The following is a 17,469-nucleotide window of genomic DNA, read 5'->3' as shown; positions in this document are numbered from 1 at the left end:
CATCTGGATGTGTTATGGGAGAAAATGGAGCTATGAACAACTGCTGCTTTGTCTTGGCTCCCAGTCCTGCAGTTGAATATATATGGGTAGAATGTTTTCAGAAGCTAACGAAAGATACAAAGCCTTCCTTGCTGATTTAAAATTGGAGAGCGTGGTCTTTAGTTAGTCTACGGAGTTTATTTTCACGTGTCTTTTGTCCATTGAAAACAAGATTTTAGTGACCTGCAGTTTGCAAGTATCATCCTTCTGATAGGGCAGGAAATCTGACGTACCCTTTTTTTGACTTCTCCAGTACCTTTTGCATTTAAAAGTGAGTTGTAAGAGTTTATCAGGATTCTCCCTCAGATATAACATTGACATGTAGGTCATTTAAAAGGTGGCAAATATTGCAAGGCTGTAGACATCTATAACATATGTAACCTGAAACTGATTTTGTAACATTGCAGAAAGAAGGGGAGTTCATCTTCATTAAGTGATCTTTCAACACTCGCCCAATCCATTGCCATGAATCAGGTATTGGTGCTATTATGCATATTTATACATTATTATTTATAAACAAGGATAATTAAGACTTGTGAATAATTGGCTGTACTGTGTTCTGTATGTCTGTGTTTTTCAGGTTGAGTTTTTGTTCGATGACATTTTTTTAAACTGGTATTAGCAAATATTATACAACAATTTGAAAACTTAATTTTTAATAAAAGATCCTTGATCAAAGCATTAAATATGCTAATAAGTAAGCTAATATCTATTGGGTAAAGTGTTTTGTTTTGATGAAGCAAACTTTTCACCATTCTAGTTTTTAAAACGATTTAAAGAATCTATTTCACTAAACATGTAGTTTTTTGACTCCTCTCTACTGTAGCAGTCACCAGATACGATAGAAGAAGAAAAGGGCAACAAGAAATATCCTGTGCAAAAGAAGCCCGGTGACCTCTTACCTACCTCAGATGCAGCTGTTTCCGTGCAGTCAGCAAGTCACCAAGTAGATGCCAAGTATGTATTGTGTGTGTGAGTGGCCTGCCTTTAAGAAAATGAAAAAAAAAAAAAAGAGATTTTCCACTGGTGCTTGAATTGGGCATCTTGAGACTGAGATTGTGGGGAGACACATTGACGTCAGCTACATGAGTGGCTGTGTTGCTCGTTGACTTGATCTCCAAGCTGATGTAAGCACAATATCTGACCCTGTTGAGGAGCATGTTCTCTGCTTCTTGCATAACACTTGTCTTTGAACTGGTTCTTTTTAACTCAAGAACCACCATACAGGCTCAGATCAAAGGTCCATGTAGTGTACCGTCATCCAGACTGAGAAATAAGGACACCAAGAGAAAAGCTCAAGAACCCAGCAAGCACGTAATGCTGTTTCCCTGGCCTGCTCCTCCAGATTTTGGCATTGTGCGACTCGGGGACTTCCTGAGCCAGAAATGATGCCTCAGACAGGGGAGGTGTTCTCTGTGTATGCTGAAGGTAGTGCTCTAACCTAGTAAATACCAGGGTGCAGATGTACTTTCAGACTCTCTTTCCATGTTGCTGCTGCTCAGTTTTTCTGCAGGTAGGACCTTAGGGGAAATACGCACAATAGAAGTTAATGCTATTGTGGGCATTAGCTGTGCTGTTAAAAGAGCCTTTTCCTTCAGTAGGGCCAGCTTCCATTACTGATGTGACAAACTTGTGTCTGCTTTTATGTTCAGGTCTGCTTTTAAAAGTCCTTTGCGTAGACTTTTGGGGAAAAAGCCAGACAAGAAAACTCCAAAGGAGAGTCCTGATGTGACTGATGAAGGAGAAGGCATCTCCCTTGTATCCTGTGTCCTCTTTGCAGATACAGGAGGAACCCAGAAAGCTTCAGACGGTGGGTTTGTGACTTGACCCCCAGCTTGCTAATATCTGTCTTTTCTGTAATGTTTTGCATAGAAACAAATAAAGCAGATTTTGGTCATCCTGCTTTAATATAGAAACTAATTTATTTCCCAGCTTCTGGACAGCCAAGTCGCCTCCAGGCAGGGGAGCGCCCTGTGAAAGAGGGCAGTAAAACAAAGAAGAACCGTACTATAAAAATCAGCAAGATCTCAAGTGTGTCTCAGAATTGGCGAGCTTCCATGGTCCGTGAGATTGCAAATGCCAATGAACTGAAAGATCTCGATGAGTTCCTCCTAAACAAGGTAAAAAGCACTCAACTATGATAAAATTCAGGTCTACGTTGGCTTTTTGTGTGGACTTTTAAAGACCTAGGTGCAAGTTTATGTTACGATTTAAAGTAAAGGGGCATTGATTTGATAGCTTGACTGAATTAGGTCTGTATTAAGGCCCTTCCCACTCCTTCCTTTAAGTGTCTGAACGTGTTTCATTACATTAAATCCTGGTGGCATTCGTGCTTGTTCTTCATTTGTCTGCAAACAAGTGGGCAGCAGAAGTTGTATTAATAAAAAAAAAATTAGTTCTAAGGAAATAGAGTTCTCTAGAGCCTAGTTACCTGCCCCCTATTTTTGTATTGTCACAGTGTGTTAAGAAATGTTGGTTTAAATGATTGTAATGGTTATAGATTACTAAGCCCAGTGACTGAAATGTAGCAGTGGTTGGATGTTCTTGTTCTAATGAAATTTGATGCGGATGTATTTGCCTTCTAGATCAATGACTTACCCTCCCAGAAGTCTGGTGTGGAATGTTTGTTTTTTGAAGCCACAGAGAAGTTTAGAGGAAACATCAAGACCATGTACTCTGCTCCTGTAAGTAGTAAGTCTCAAAGTGAAATGTTGGGATGTAATGGATGAATTGTGTGCAGTTTAAATGCTAGACCTAAGCTTTTTAACAAAGCAATTCAGCAATTCTTAGCATAGAATTCAAAGCTGAATGTAAGACTTGAAAAAGAACACTTTTTACAGTTCCGCTGTAATCTTAAGCAGAGCGTTTTGTTTCCCTTTCCTTATTCACCCAGCTGTAACTTATTTTTAGAAATGGATGGATTTTGCTGTCTTCAGCCTCCTCATGTTGCTGTGTTTAAACACCAGGGAGGTGCCAACAGCTTTTCCAATATTCTTCCGGCACTGCCTTGTCTCAGCCAAGTGCACTTCTCCAGTGGAGTAGGGAAGTGTGCTGACTTGTTTCCGTCATGGGCTGTTATCTATTACTTTAATCATGAGCGTGCTTTCTCACCTCTGAACTTAAACACACAAAAATATGAAACTCTTGACTGTATCCACAAAGACTGTCTTCTGAACAATATCTGTTCCTTCTCTAGAATGGGCAAATCCATGTTGGCTACAAAGATCTGGTGGAAAATTACCAGCTTCTAGTTACAAATCTGGCCAAAAAAACGGAAGAGAAAGAAGTGAAGCTGGTTTTGAATCTCTTCCAATCGCTTCTGGATGAATTCATCAGAGGATATACAAAAAAGGAGGAGTCTGAGCAGCCCAAGGTATACAGCTTACTCTTACTGGCTCATGGGATGATTACTGTCACAGGATAAGGAACATTGTGTTACCTCAGGAAGGTTTTCCACATAGCATTCTTCATTATTTGGGAAACACTTTCCATACACGAATCATGCGTATAACAATTCTGAAGGCCGATACACCTTTTTGGAACTGTTTGTTATTTAACTTGATCTTAATACACAAATGTATTAAGATTCCAAAAGTATTTTCTGTGTTGAGAACTTAGGAGTTCTCTGACAGCTTGAGAGGTGGAATTGCTTTGTCATGAGGCAGTGAGAAATACTCATTTTTAGGAAGATGACAGTGTGAGCTCAGACAGCCCCCATACCAAGCTGAAGCTGCAGGGTAGTGTCTCAAATGTCTGGAGGCGAAGTAGAATCTGGGAAACTGGATAGGAAAAAAAGGAATGGAATGTCTGAATTTCAAAGACTAATGCCAGTTCTGTACTCCACTGCAGCAAACTAAAGCCCAGAAGAAGAAACGAAAACAAGAGCGTGCAGTAAGTGCTTTTCTTTTTGCAAGAATTTAAGTTCTCAGCTGCACTTACAGAACCAGAGGAAAACACCCTTGGAAGAGCTTGATTTTTGTACTGAAGTTCTGTTTTATGTGCATGCTAAATCACTTATCTCTCTTACGAAGGTGTGACATAATACAACTGTTTTTTCCATAAATCAAAGATCTTGGTTATGCAGGGATAGGTGATACTCTGGCATTTTCTTGCTTGTCCGTAGCACCTTTTGGAACCTAATGGCTTTCCTCAATAATGGAACTGTTTAAAGGAAAACTACTTCTAGATATTAGTAAGAAACTATAGCTAACGTATTGCACTGATGCACTTCAACCACGGCAGCAAGTCAATTATGAAATGACCCAGAAAACCCAACTTTCTTAAGACAGGGTGAAATTTGGTTTTGAGGTCAAAGCCATCAGCTGTAATTGTAAAATGAAAATAGAAAAATCTAAGGTAGGGTAGATAGTTTAAATAAAACTAATAGTAATTTAAAAAGGCAAAAAAAAAGATCCATTAGTTTCTTCCTGCCTCCCACCAGATTGAAGAACACAATGGCCACGTATTCACAAACTATCAAGTGAGCATACGGCAATCGTGTGAACACTGCTCGTCCTACATCTGGCCCATGGAAAAGGCCTGTCTCTGCAGTGGTACGTAAAAACACCTCTTCCTTGCAACTTAGTTTACAATATGTGCAGATTGCTTGTACAGATGGGGCTTAGTGAACAGTACTTTATAGAGTTAGTGAATAAGACAAATCCTTGGTGTATTAATGTGATTTGGAATGCTTGTAACAATTGCTCCTTTCTCTAGTTTGCAAGTTGACTTGTCACAAGAAATGCATGTCCAAAATCCAGAGCAGCTGTACGTCCTGTGGAAAAAAGGTAAGAGCTGTAGATCTGGGATGTGGTGCTGTGATACTGAGAGTGATGCAGGCAAAATGCTGCCTTTTTTTCCTCAGCAAATGAGCAATGGGTGTCCAGGCACTGAATAAAAATTGCTTAAACAGTTCCCTTCTCTGTGTGCTTGTAGTCAGAGGCAGGCCCTGCAACTGTAGAAACAGAACGTTCTTCTAAAAGGTGATACTGGAGCTAATTTGGGAACTCTTCCTTTGGAGTATGTGTGCTGCGTTGGACAGAGTGTTAAAGAAATCCTTTGATGTGTACTATAAAGTTTCTTTATTGCTGCAGCTCAGGAAATCTGCCTTGTGATCCAAGGCTCATAGCAAGCCAGAATAAAACACTCCGCTTTTGTTTCTTGTAGGATAAGCTAATCGTAGTGTGAAACAACGACATTTTCTAGCTTGGGAACAGGTATTCATGGTGTTTGACCTGTATCAATTCCAGAATGAACAGGACGCAGAACCACGTCATTTTGGAGTCTGTGTGAGTGCCCTGACCAGCAAGGAGAATTCGGTCCCCATTGTCATGGAGAAGTTGCTAGAGTATGTGGAGATGCACGGCCTCTACACAGAAGGCATTTACAGGAAATCAGGATCAGCAAATCGTATGAAGGAGCTGAAACAGTTGCTGCAAGCAGGTCAGGCAATGTTGTTCACCCTTTAGACTTCCTTGCATGGTATCAGTTTTCCCTGCAATTCTCTTCTATCTGAAAGTATCTTGTCACTTCTTTTTAGTGTTTTTAAAAACAGCTTTGTGTTTTAAAAACAGCCATGCAGGCTGTGTGATTTTTGTTGGCTGGGAAAAGCTGCCTAGTAAATATAAGTGACTGTCAGACTTTTTTTCTTCTGAATTGCCACTTGGATTCTGTGAACAGGAGATTTAGATTTGAGTGTTTCTAGTCTTCTTTCTTCGGGGTCCCTTTGTGTACATCAAAGGAATGAACTGCTCTAAATAAAACACTTCTTTTCAGATCCAAACTCAGTGAAACTGGAGAATTACCCTATTCACACGATTACGGGGATCCTTAAGCAATGGCTACGGGAATTACCAGATCCACTGATGACATCTGCGCAGTACCATGATTTTCTCCGAGCTGTAGGTAGGTTTCAGAAATGTTTGAAGCAGTGTTTTTTCTTTAACTTACTATGTCCTTGGGAAAAGAACCTCTGAGATGCTCATGTTGGCTAAACAGCTTCTCTCCAGCAATAATTTCTGACATTGTATATAAAACACTTCTTAGGGCATTTCTCCCCTAGCTTATTTGATCTTGCTTTAGGATTCCTTTTTTTGTAGTATGTCACTATACAACTGCCCTTCCTAAAAACAGTGAGCATGTGAATAGGTTTCCCTTTGTACAGGTGTCTTTTTTTTCTTCTCAAAGTTCTGGACCAGATCTAGCTAGCCAGATACCTCAAATCTTTAGATTCATTTAACTTCAGTGGCAGTAAGGCACCCTAAATATTGTTGGAGATCTTGATGTGCCACTTGATGGTTGCTAACAACAGCAGCATCTGAAAAAGTAGGAAAATTGCAGTGTCATGAGGGGTACTTTAATATCCAGTTATAACAGTTGGTAAATGAAGTGACAGTGTGACTCCTAAGAACTTAATTTCTGTTGCAGACAGTTTGAGACAGTGTCAGAAAGTGCTTGGAGGCTTTCTACTAGCATTGCACTGCAATTATGATCTTGTGCTTTCTCCCCTTGTGCAGAACTACCAGAAAAACAGGAGCAACTCTGTGCCATTTACAGTGTCCTTGAACAGCTTCCACAAGCAAATCATAATACCTTGGAGCGACTCATCTTCCATCTGGTCAAGTAATGAGTTTAGTTACTTCAATTGAAGAGAAACTCCATGTGACTTCTTTGAGTCCCTCTTGGAAGCTTTCTGAGAACTTAAACCTCTTGAGTGTCAGTGTAGGGATTGTGCCGCTGCTTTAGAAATGAAAGAATTGCAGTTGATAGTTGTGCTTAAAAACAGACGCGTGCTTACTTCTACCATCTGATGTATTTGTATCAAATCAGGTACGAACAACTTTGAAGAAAAGGTAGGTCTGAAAGACTTGGTGAGTCGTCTGGACGCCAGGAGTTATATGGATGGGGCCATAGTGAACTGAGGACGTTAGCGTACTTGTAGGGACTGCATGAAGATTATAAATGCTGGCACATATGCTAGTCTTGGGAGCAGGCGTAAATGGTACTGCTAAAGGGCCTGCTCTTACCCAAGGAACTTGATAATTTTCTGAGTGGCCTCTGAACATAGGGAAAAGGCATTTTTAAAGAGGAGGCACTGAATCACCAGACGTACTCTGAGAGGCTGCCAAACTAGCTTAACCTGGGTGCCTTCCTGTTCCTTTTTTTAAATGCATGAAACTTTTTCTACTTAGGTGTGAAATAATTTTAAAACACTTCTTTGAACTGCTGTAAATAGAGGCCTTCTCTCATGTTGTTTGGGAACTCTGGCAAAGTTTGATCAGCTTGCTTGTATTCTTGCAAGGTTCACTAAAAAAAAAATATCTTTTTTTGTTCCTGAAAATTGAATTTCAGAGTGGCTTTGATAGAAGATGTGAACCGTATGTCACCCAACGCCTTGGCCATTGTTTTCGCTCCATGCCTCTTGCGTTGTCCTGATACCTCGGACCCTTTAACCAGCATGAAGGATGTTTCAAAAACAACCATGTAAGTTTTAAGTCTGCTGCAAAGTAGCACTTTGAAATACGATGGAAGGCCAGTACTACTACCTGCATTTGTTACAACCTTATTCATATCAAGCTGAGAAACTGAGTGTTAAGAGTTGCTAAATTCTGGCTCTGCAAGTGCTGCCAATTTACATGCCCTTCTCTGACTCCTTCCACCTGTCTCAAGTTTGTAAAGCATAAAATAGGATGACTTAAATATCAGGCTTCTATTTTACATCAAGATAGCCTGGGGGGTGGGATTGGACACTAATCATATTTTGCTGAGATACAAGTCATAATAAACAGTAGGATATAGAATTAAACTCTCTCCTCATACTTGGAAACCCCTGATAGTTTTTTCTATGGAAGAAGGTTCTGTCCGTGAGCCTCCTTGTTCTGCTCACCCTCCAGCAGCTCTGGCTCTCTGAATGCCCCTTGCCATCCCACTGCATGGCTGGCCTTGCATTTGCCTCCAATGAAAACAGAGTTTGAAAAATGACAGCTTTTTGTAACTTCTTACTCGCCCATGGGGCCATAGAGGTGGAAAAGGGCGACTGCAGGCTCATTCTATATCTACCAGTCTGTGCCAGCACAGGGAAGACGGGTAGAAGAAGCAGAAGCAGTTAGTGGCCATGGTAATACCTGTTGGCTTACCACTGTTGTGTACAGCCAGCATGAGGCGCTCAGGTTATCACAGGAAGAATGTGTGCCTTTAACAGTCTGTCCTGTTTTGCTTGCTGTGTTGGACCCTTCACCCTGTTCCTGTGACTGTTACCACTTGTCAGGGATGTGTTGGGCGACTTTGTGTGCCGTCCATGCACGTGCATGTCAAACACCCCCAAGCCAGGAGCGGCATCTCATGGTTGTCCCCAGAGCTTTTATAGTGTGAGGTTGGTCAGTAAACTCTTGCCCTTTTGTCTAGGTGTGTAGAGATGCTCATAAAGGAACAGATAAGGAAGTACAAGAAAAAAATGGATGAAATAAATCAGCTGGAAGCAGCTGAGAGCATTGCTTTCCGACGACTCTCATTGCTTCGGCAGAATACGGTAAGCGTTGAAATAAACCACAGAACCACACCATCCAGCACAAAGCATCCCACCAGCTTCTTGGGAAGGGCTGTGCTACTTATCCTGTCCATCCCATTCAGCAAGTCAAAAATCAGGTGCTAGATAAGAAAAGGGATTTGGACTTGCCTAAAGCTGTTGGTAATAGCTAAATATACAGCTGCACTGGAGCCTGTTTGATAAATGAAGGGCGCAGGGGTGGGGATCTGCTCTTGCAGTGGGCAAAATCTATTCCCATATCATTCAATCAGTAGAACTAAGAGCTGGGTCTCTTACATGGCAAAGGAGTTCCTTTGCTCCAGAGGTGGATGGTGGGCAAAAATATCCTGTGGTCTGTTAGGGCAAATATACTTTTTCTTTTCTTTTTTTTTTTGTTGTACTGAATAAAACAAACCAAACTCTGATCAGAAGCTGCATATAGTGAATTTGGTCTTCATCTCTCTATAGCTCTGGCCTGTAAAACTTGGCTTTTCTTCCCCTTATGAGGGGATGCTGGTATGTATACTGCCTGTGTTAAGAGTGCATGATTATTTTTTTTATGGTACTATTGCATGACTAAAATACTACATGTATTGTAATTTGGTTTTAAATACTTTTTTGAACAATCACGGCTGCATGTAGTGGTGCAACTTTCTCCCCAGGTTGCATGCAGTGTTTCTGAGCTGTTCTATCATGACTCTGGTATTTTAGAGACATTCTGAATGTAACTTGTGTTGGATGTAATAATATTACTTACAAGTAATGACTAAAACTCAGCTGAGGCTGGCAGATCAAACTACTATGCTTCAAAAAAGTAACAAACCCCCAGAAATCTGGGGAACAGAAAAATTTCTACTGCCTTTTGAAACACTTGTATGGATAACTAACAGCTCTTCACCAATTCCATCAGCCCTTCATTTGGCCTACTCATTTGTCTTTCACCTTGCAACAAGTAGACAGTCAAGACTTGTGTAGTTTCTCAAGACTGAGGAGCGTTACACATAAATTTGTCTTGCAGAGTAAAAGCTCACAGGTCAAAGGAAATGACAGTGGCAACTCAGAACTGGACTCGGTGCATGAAGAAGAGGAAGTTTCTGAAGCTGATAACCGGGAAAAGGAGATTCTCATTGATCGCTTACAGTCAATAAAAGAAGAAAAGTAAGTCACCCTTTATCTCTGTAGGTCATGCCCTTTGCAGTTGGAGGTAATAGAGATAGTAAAGCAGTATACTTGTCCAGAATGACCTAGTTAGTTATGTTCTGTAGGCCTTTATGAACAGGAAAATGCAAAGGACTGACTGAGAGAAAATAAGAGAATTAATATTTAATGCCTACATGCAGGAAGGTTTACCTCTAAATACGAGCTGCCTGAAGTTGCTTGTATCAGAGACATTGTCTTTCTAGAGCACTACAATCTCTGTTTTGGTGTAGGGAAGATATAACTTACCGGTTACCTGAGCTTGATCAGCGAGGCTCTGATGAGGAAAACGTAGACTCTGAGACCTCAGCAAGCACAGAGAGCCTACTTGAGGATAGGACAGGACGGATGGATACCGAAGGTCAGTATTAAGGTAGTGTGTGTTTTTTATTCTACATCTTTCACTGCATACAGCCAGGTGACCAGATGTTATCTGGTCACAGTTGCTTGTATTAAGTTACATTCTTACGTGCATGTTTTCAGTATCTAAGTATCTTGTTTCTTTAAAGCAATTACTGGATTACACTGCCGTGCTCAGAGCTGCAGCATGCCTGCCAAAGACATTTGCAAAGTGCCTTCTCTTTTGCAAACCTCTTCAAATTCTTCCTCTGCATCCCTGGCTTCAAGACAGAGATCATCTTTAACACTGCCCAAGATTAAAGTGCCCCGTCGAACTCCAGTGATGCCAACAGCAAATATAAAACTTCCTCCTGGGATTTTCAAACGGACAGAATCCCAGGTCACAATTTCAGCGAATGAAGAGTCTCAGATGATGGTGAGACGAAGGGAGCAGCCAGCAAGGCGAACTGATAAAATTCACTCTGTGTACATTGCACAAGGGTCTGCAACGGCCCACGCTCAGGAACTCTTGGATGAATACGAACCCACAGCAAAAGTAAAACGGAGGTTTTCAGACCCTTACTCTCATGTTCCCTGTATAGAGAAGTGAAATGCTTAAGCTGTCTGGACTACTTTGAAATTGACTGCAGCTTTGGCTTTTAACCCTTCGAAGGCTGTGAATTCATTCATGTTCTTTTAAGTAGCTGCTGGGAACGCAGCTTGGAAATGTATAGGACTGTAAGGGTTAAGCAAGGTTGTTTGAAACAAACACTTTTTAAATTAAAACCCTGCAAAGAAAGTTGAACATAAAACGTACGTTAAGTAAAATACGTGGGTTTGAGTGTACAGGGATAAAACAAGTCCTCCGGTTTCTTCTGTCGTGCCTTTTTCTATTTGCCTTACAATAGACTCTAAAGGGCGCAGCACTGAGTTTGGGTCAATGTGTGCTGTCTTAGTATTTTTATATTTTTAATGACAACTTTCTGTGCTGTTTACAGTTTTGTTAAAGTTAAGTAGCCTTAACCGAGACCAAAATGCATAAAGATGTTTATAAATACATTGCACTTTTAAAAAATGTGTTCATTTGTCAATGTCTCTCTTACCTAATGAATAATTTCTTTAAAAGGCTTCCTTCCAGTCTTTGTCAGTACTTCATAAAGCATTGGGAAAGCTTAGTGCTTCCTCCGTGCACAAAGGGCAAGCCCGAGGTGTCACCCCAGCTCATTCTGGTGCCCTTGGAGGAAATGTACAACCCCGCACCGAGCCACAGTGCTGGACACTTGCGCTGTGCGGAGCTGCCTCATATCTGTGTAACAAAACCCTCGAGGGTGAGGTGCAATAAAACATTTTGAAGCAGCAGGCTGGGCACCAGCCCTTCACACAACTGGTCTTGCAATCCCTGCTCTGGCCCTGCTCCAGGCTGAAGTGAAGGAAGAGTACAGCTCAGGGCCCTCTTGGTTGCTGCCTCCGGGCCTCTGGCGATGCCACAGAGCAGCAGCCACTTCTGGATGAGTGCGTGGGTTTTTAGTTGTAGTTTTGGGGTGGTGTTTTTTACATAGAACTATAGAACGGGAGAGGCTCGCCAGGCCCGCCCCTCCCTGCGCTCCGCCCTAAGATGGCGCCCGCCGCCCGGAAGCGGCTCTGAGGCAGCTTCCGGTGCCGACCGTCAGCCATGGCGGCGACGCGGCTGGAGCTGAACCTGATGCGGCTCCTGAGCCGGTGCGAGGCCCTGGCGGCGGAGCGGCGGGACCCCGAGGAGTGGCGGCTGGAGAAGGTGAGGCCTCCCGGGGATCGGGACTGGCCGGGAAAAGAGCGCGGCGCAGGAGCCTCCTGCCCCCCCCGCCCCACCCCCGGCCCCGCAGCAGCGCGGTTCGGCTCCTCAGAATAAACCGAGGCAGTGAGCGCTGTAGAGTGTTAAAACTCCAACCCCGCGCTCAGCCGTGCAGCGCTCTCTGCCAGACAGAATATTCCTCCTTAATCCTATCGCTTAAAAGCGGTTTTTTTTCTCCTCAGTATGTGGCCGCTCTTGAAGACATGCTCCGAGAGCTGAAGAAGCAGTCCGGGTGAGGCGCGCTGCGCTCCTGGGGCGGGCGGGTGTCTCTTGTGGCTTCCTTAGTCCCTTACCCGAGTCAGACATCGCCCACAAACACCGCAGTAGTGCGGACGCTTCCCAGCGGAAATACCTGTCGGTGAGGGGAAGAAAACTGTGCCTGCAAAGCAGCTACAGCACAGCTCTGTGCAACCCTGTTCTCGGACACGCTTCCCTGGGCAGCGCCCGGGAAAGGGTGGTCTGCAGGGGGTTGCAAGCATGTCCCTACCCTGAGGCTACTTCTGTTGGAATATGCTTCTTCGAAGAATCTTGTGTTGTTATTTTATTTTATTCTATTCAGAAAGTCACCTGAACAATAGAAAATACTGATAACTTCTGGTTTTCATATTATTTTTCAATTCTAATAGCAAGCCAGCCCCAGAACTGCTGAATGAATACTCTCGCAAAGTGGACTTCCTAAAGGGACTTTTAGAAGCCGAAAAATTGGTAAGATTTACTAATCCAGCTTGAAAAGACTTAAGTATTCTCTGCTTATATTCATCTTATTGCCTGGTTCCTATATTTGCTTTTCTCTTATGTCTCAAAATAACACTTGTTAAAAGCTTATCAGGCAGTCCTTGTAAAAATGTGAATAAATATATTGGATTTTCATATTATGTTAAAATTGGATGTTGTATGACATCTGAAACGTCTTCCCTCCTTTTCAAAAGCAAAACATATCTTGCCTACATCCTTCTCACTTCTTTGATGAGAGATAGAAGGGACAGGTACCATCCTTTAGGACTAATACCTCTTTTGGATAGTACCGTGTGCATCTGGAGAGCTATGAAATGCCAGTGAGCTGCACCGCAGTTAGTGCAGGTACAGTCAGTGCTGCTGTTCCAACTGACCTCACTGTTCTGCGGGGAGCAGCTGTGGAAGTGCTCCCTGCATCCTTCGTGGTCACGCATCCCAGTGGTATCACACCGCAGAGTGGGATATTCATGACTTTTCATTGCTTCTTCCTACTCACAGTCTTCATCAACCGAAAAGGCTCTGGCAAATCAGTTCTTGGCCCCTGGACGTACCCCTACAACAACCAAAGAGAGAACTCCAGCTACTAAAACAGTTCACCTGCAGACAAAGGCTCGTTGCACAGGCAAGATGAGGAGCGAGCTGCTTGGTACAGTATGTTTTGGTGCTGCTGCTTCTTTACTGCTAGTTTATGTTGTCTCTTGTTGCATTCAGCTGCCTTTGGTGGCTGTGCCTCGGATGTGTCCCAGGCTGGGCGGGGAGCCACCATTTTCTGGGTTGTAGTTTAAATACCAGGCACGGGCACCACGCTAGGCCTGGTGGACTGCCTTTTATGACTGGCCCTTTGTAATCTGTCTTGTTTCTCTTTCTGCCTCCCAGGATCCCTTGGCTATCAATGGTAAGTTTAATCTGTTGTTTTCTCTAATTTTAGTTAATGTGAGTCTTACAGGGAGAGGAGGAGGAAGGTCAGGTATTAAAGATTGGCCAAAGTGTACTTTTCATTTAGTGGCTCACTTCTTTTCAAGATAGCAGACTTAAAAAAAAACCAAAGAAAACCTAACAGATTAAAGCCTTAGTGTTGTTATCAGTATGGTGTCAGGGACTTGAAAGAACCTATTTTTCTAGAATTCATACAGAAACAGACATTCTAATTATAGAATTAGCAAGGACAATTTACCTTTATTGTTGCTCCTGTTCTCTACTCTGAGCAAATCATGTGATTTTAGGCACTTAGAGTAGGCGTTGTTCAATTCCACTTAAATACACAGCCATGTTATTCATGTAGGGAACTGGTAGGAATTAATTTGTGGTTTCCATAGCTACTGTTACAGTGGCTGGAGCTAGGCCAATCTAACGTGTCCTGAAAGAGAACACCAAGACACACGGGCTTAAACCATGCCTTCGGGGATATGATTCATCTGTTTTTTTCTCTCCACCATACGTTTGATATTATGTGTTGTCTTTTCCCTGTGGAAAGCAGGTAGGCATTTGAAATCCATATGCCCTGGGGTAGAGGACCAAATCCAAGAGGATTTGAACATCTGAAAATCCCTTACAGGAAATTTGTTTCTCCAGCCTATGACTGCATGGGAATTTGACATGCTAAAACATAAATTTAACTCTTTTTCCAGATTCTGAGGAGTTAAACATCAGGAAGCGGAAGTAAGTCAAAATTTCTCATTCTGATGCTCAGTGTTTTGGGAACTGCTCTCCCGGTGACCATTAAATCACAGATGTGCTTCCATTTGGGTGAGGTGCCTGCTGGCAGAAGCCGAAGTATGCTGACTTCAGCTGATTTAGCTGTTCCTGGTGTCTTGTCAGAGTTGCAGAGTCTGGGGAGACCTTGGGAGATCAACCCACAAGGAAATACAAATCCCAATATATTTTTTTTCCTTACCCTCTTGCAGAGGCCTTACGTCTGATGAGAAGCAGTCAGCAGTCGAGCTGGATGCTATGTTACAGCACCATCAGGATATGCAGGAGAAGTTAGCTGAAGAAATGCTAAGTTTGGCTCGCAGTCTCAAAAACAACACTCTGGCTGCGCAGAACGTGATAAAACAAGACAATCAGGTAGCGCATATTAAAGTGCTAACCTCTCAGTTTTGCAACCCGGAAGGTTAAAGCGCTAATATGTTAAATGCTAGACCTGTAACTTGATTCCAGGAGAGATTAGAGCAGGGAGACTTGGAGGCAACACCTGTCTGCTTCCGTAGCACAACTGAACCTTTTCTCTGTTGGAAGAAACAGTGGTCAGAATTTTCAAATCCGAGTTTGAAACCGTTTGTTCTCTTTGCTCCCCAGACACTATCGCATTCTCTCAGGATGGCAGACCAGAACTTCGAGAAGCTCAAGGATGAATCTGACCGCCTTGAACAGCACGCAAAGAAATCGGTCAACTGGCTGTTGTGGATAATGTTAATTGTAGTTTGTTTTATATTCATCAGCATGATTCTCTTCATCAGGATTTTCCCCAAACTAAAATGATCGGGGGTTTTTATTTAAAACCGCCAGAAGTGCAGTTGGAAAGCTCAGCTGGTGTGATAACTGTCAGCAATCAATTGCTTTGCCACCTATCACGTCCTGAAAGAGGCTGTCCAAGGCCTTGCGTCTTTCTTGTCCCATCACTGGATTCAGTGAAGGGTTTCATGGGCGAGGCTTCCTACACTTGGATACTTGGTTACTTTTTTTTGCGTAGTCAACCTGGTTACCTACTGAAGGGAGATCTGGGATAGAGATGGCAATTTACGCTGAGCTGCTAACAAGTTCCTTAGTGGATAAAGTCCTGGTTTTAATGTGGCTGTGAGAAATGTTATGACTCCTAAAAGGCATTTAGTCGATACAAATCTAAGTAACAGTTGAAGTCTTAAAATGTTTCCTGTCTTTACAGCTTTACTGTACTGAAGTAGGACCTTGCTGCCAACAGGATATTTAAATACAAAGTTATGTACATACAGAGCTGTAGGGTGTAGGAGAAGAATGCTGCCGCTGAGTTGCTTGCCTGGCTTGGATTCAGAGTGTGTCAACAGGTAAAACTATTCTCAGGCTCACCATTTTCCCAGATGGGTATTTGGGACTTGGAACTTCTCAGTCACCTTCAGTTTAGACTTGCTATAGGAGGGCTGAAGTTGCTTGCTGTTGCAGTGTTTGCTTTCCTTTGTGTATGTGCAAATGTTGTCACTTATTGTCCGTCTGTTGATGCTTTTGCATCAAGGAAACACTGTGACCCTGGTACCATAGAATTGTACACACAGGGCTCTCCCTACAGTATGGACCTCACCTGTACAAACATTTTTTCACTGTAAGGTGAGGGCAAAGGACGCTGGTGCCTTCAAGACAGAAAGAATAATAAAAACTAATCAGCCTTTACCTTTTGAGACAAGTTATTCTGTTCGAGACTGTTCCTGTCAAACTTGTATTCTTAAGAGGCCACTACAATAAAGCAGAGATGAAATAAACTCAAATGAGTATTTTTAAAACATTGCTACTGCTAGAAGAATTTAGAGCCTGCAGTAAAGCAAGGTTTGTTGTGACAACGTAAGAGCCATTTTTAAGTGCTTGTGATAAGCCAAAAGCAAACCATTCTGCATCTGTCCTGTCGTTTCTGGAGTCTTACTCTGGAAAGCGTTGGTGTTCAGGGGTGTGCAGTTTCCCGCTGAGGAAGCGAGGAGCAGCAGATGACCCCCAAGTGTTCTTTTGCCACATCTGTTTCTGTTTGGGACCACTAGATGGGGTGTTATAGGCCTCTTTGATCTCCACAGCAGCCCTGGGTGCGAGGAAGATGAGGGGGGAAGAGCTGTTTGTGACAACAGTTGGGTTCTTATGAAAATCCGACTGCTGCTTTGAACGCGTCCCAGGGCAGCAGGCTCTGTTTCAGAATTGTTCTTTGTTCTTTACAAAAACAGCTGTGTTGTTGAAGACAATTAACATTTTTTTACATAAAGTATTTTTGTTCATTTAACAGGATGTTTGCAAGTTAGTATGTCATTCACTTATGGATTATCAAATGAGTGATTGTATGATGAATTACAGCTTTTTCTCCTAGCTGCTCATCTATGTGATATGCTCATTCTGTTTGAGCAAACTTATTACTTACCTTGAACTTTATAGAAATTCATAATTGTAGCAATTCATTTATGGACATTTCTACTTTTCCCAGAAGTTTTTCCAACTGTAATGTTTGACATTTCACTGTGCTTCATTAGTGAATGCTGTGCCACCAAATTATTTTTTAATTCTAATTGTTTAGGACTTTCCCTGCAGGCGTTTCAGTGCTGAGCTCGTCTCTTAAGGCAGAGGTTTGAATGTAGTGCTGGAATGCTTTTTGTGTGTGAGATATTGGAATGATACAACATTAAGGCTTCACTGTCTATAACGTTTTTCCCTTTATTACTTGAAATAAATTTTTTTCCAGCTTGTAAAAGACTAGGTGCATCATTGCAGACAAGTTTAAAGCTGAATTTTGCTATCAGCCATGTGTTGGCTGTAACTTTTTGGCACTTAGCAATTAGAGTTCAGTTGGAAAGACCTGAAAGGGAACTGCTAGCGATTGCTTGCACCCAAGAAACTGTCCACCCGTCCAAGTCAACAGCAGTTCCTTCACAAGGAAGCCTGCTAGGAAGTCAGTTCAGAAACACATGCTATTTAACGTTTGACTGTTGACATTTTATGGCTGTTTACTATTTTGAAGGATGAACTGCCAGAACTGAGATTTGAATCCTGTAACTCCTAGCACCTTTTGTGATATCTCGCGTGACCGTGGAGCATAGTGACTCCAGCGCTGAGCTTCTGGATCCCTCTGACCCGCTGG

General features: G+C 42.5%; 2 protein-coding genes across 8 annotated transcripts in view; both read left to right on the top strand.

Annotated features, from left to right (window-relative positions):
- The window catches only part of MYO9B (myosin IXB), a 45,036-nt gene extending 33,810 nt beyond the window's left edge, over nucleotides 1-11,226 (top strand). For 4 of the 7 annotated variants that reach the window (XM_064469859.1, XM_064469854.1, XM_064469857.1 and 1 more), the window contains 18 exons: nucleotides 447-513; nucleotides 866-996; nucleotides 1,692-1,849; nucleotides 1,972-2,159; nucleotides 2,625-2,723; nucleotides 3,236-3,412; nucleotides 3,889-3,930; nucleotides 4,481-4,592; nucleotides 4,756-4,826; nucleotides 5,289-5,481; nucleotides 5,815-5,943; nucleotides 6,555-6,660; nucleotides 7,390-7,521; nucleotides 8,443-8,566; nucleotides 9,032-9,079; nucleotides 9,582-9,721; nucleotides 9,994-10,121; nucleotides 10,270-11,226. In XM_064469859.1, the coding sequence (XP_064325929.1) occupies nucleotides 447-513; nucleotides 866-996; nucleotides 1,692-1,849; nucleotides 1,972-2,159; nucleotides 2,625-2,723; nucleotides 3,236-3,412; nucleotides 3,889-3,930; nucleotides 4,481-4,592; nucleotides 4,756-4,826; nucleotides 5,289-5,481; nucleotides 5,815-5,943; nucleotides 6,555-6,660; nucleotides 7,390-7,521; nucleotides 8,443-8,566; nucleotides 9,032-9,079; nucleotides 9,582-9,721; nucleotides 9,994-10,121; nucleotides 10,270-10,709 (2,485 nt within the window). In that variant the 3' untranslated portion in view covers nucleotides 10,710-11,226. Of the gene's footprint in view, nucleotides 1-446; nucleotides 514-865; nucleotides 997-1,691; nucleotides 1,850-1,971; nucleotides 2,160-2,624; nucleotides 2,724-3,235; nucleotides 3,413-3,888; nucleotides 3,931-4,480; nucleotides 4,593-4,755; nucleotides 4,827-5,288; nucleotides 5,482-5,814; nucleotides 5,944-6,554; nucleotides 6,661-7,389; nucleotides 7,522-8,442; nucleotides 8,567-9,031; nucleotides 9,080-9,581; nucleotides 9,722-9,993; nucleotides 10,134-10,269 lie in introns of all 7 variants that reach the window. The other 3 variants (XM_064469856.1, XM_064469860.1, XM_064469858.1) reach the window with 3 other exon arrangements.
- A 489-nt stretch (nucleotides 11,227-11,715) lies between these two features.
- Nucleotides 11,716-17,082, top strand: USE1 (unconventional SNARE in the ER 1). Its single transcript, XM_064469862.1, has 8 exons — nucleotides 11,716-11,873; nucleotides 12,113-12,162; nucleotides 12,557-12,635; nucleotides 13,164-13,316; nucleotides 13,542-13,560; nucleotides 14,294-14,324; nucleotides 14,570-14,732; nucleotides 14,964-17,082. The coding sequence occupies exons 1-8, from the start codon at nucleotides 11,772-11,774 to the stop codon at nucleotides 15,144-15,146; spliced, it is 780 nt and encodes a 259-aa protein (XP_064325932.1). The 5' UTR covers nucleotides 11,716-11,771; the 3' UTR covers nucleotides 15,147-17,082.
- The last annotated feature ends 387 nt before the right edge of the window (nucleotides 17,083-17,469 follow it).

The sequence above is a fragment of the Phalacrocorax carbo genome, chromosome 19 (assembly GCF_963921805.1).
Source record: "Phalacrocorax carbo chromosome 19, bPhaCar2.1, whole genome shotgun sequence".
Lineage (NCBI taxonomy): Eukaryota > Metazoa > Chordata > Aves > Suliformes > Phalacrocoracidae > Phalacrocorax > Phalacrocorax carbo.
This window is presented reverse-complemented; position numbering and strand designations above follow the sequence as displayed.

Excerpts from the sequence above, each read along its gene's own strand:
- USE1 (XM_064469862.1), top strand. The coding sequence starts at position 11,772 with ATGGCGGCGACGCGGCTGGAGCTGAACCTGATGCGGCTCCTGAGCCGG. Across the intron at positions 12,163-12,556 it reads GAGCTGAAGAAGCAGTCCGG|CAAGCCAGCCCCAGAACTGC; the intron begins GTGAGGCGCGCT and ends CAATTCTAATAG. Across the intron at positions 12,636-13,163 it reads TTTTAGAAGCCGAAAAATTG|TCTTCATCAACCGAAAAGGC; the intron begins GTAAGATTTACT and ends TCCTACTCACAG.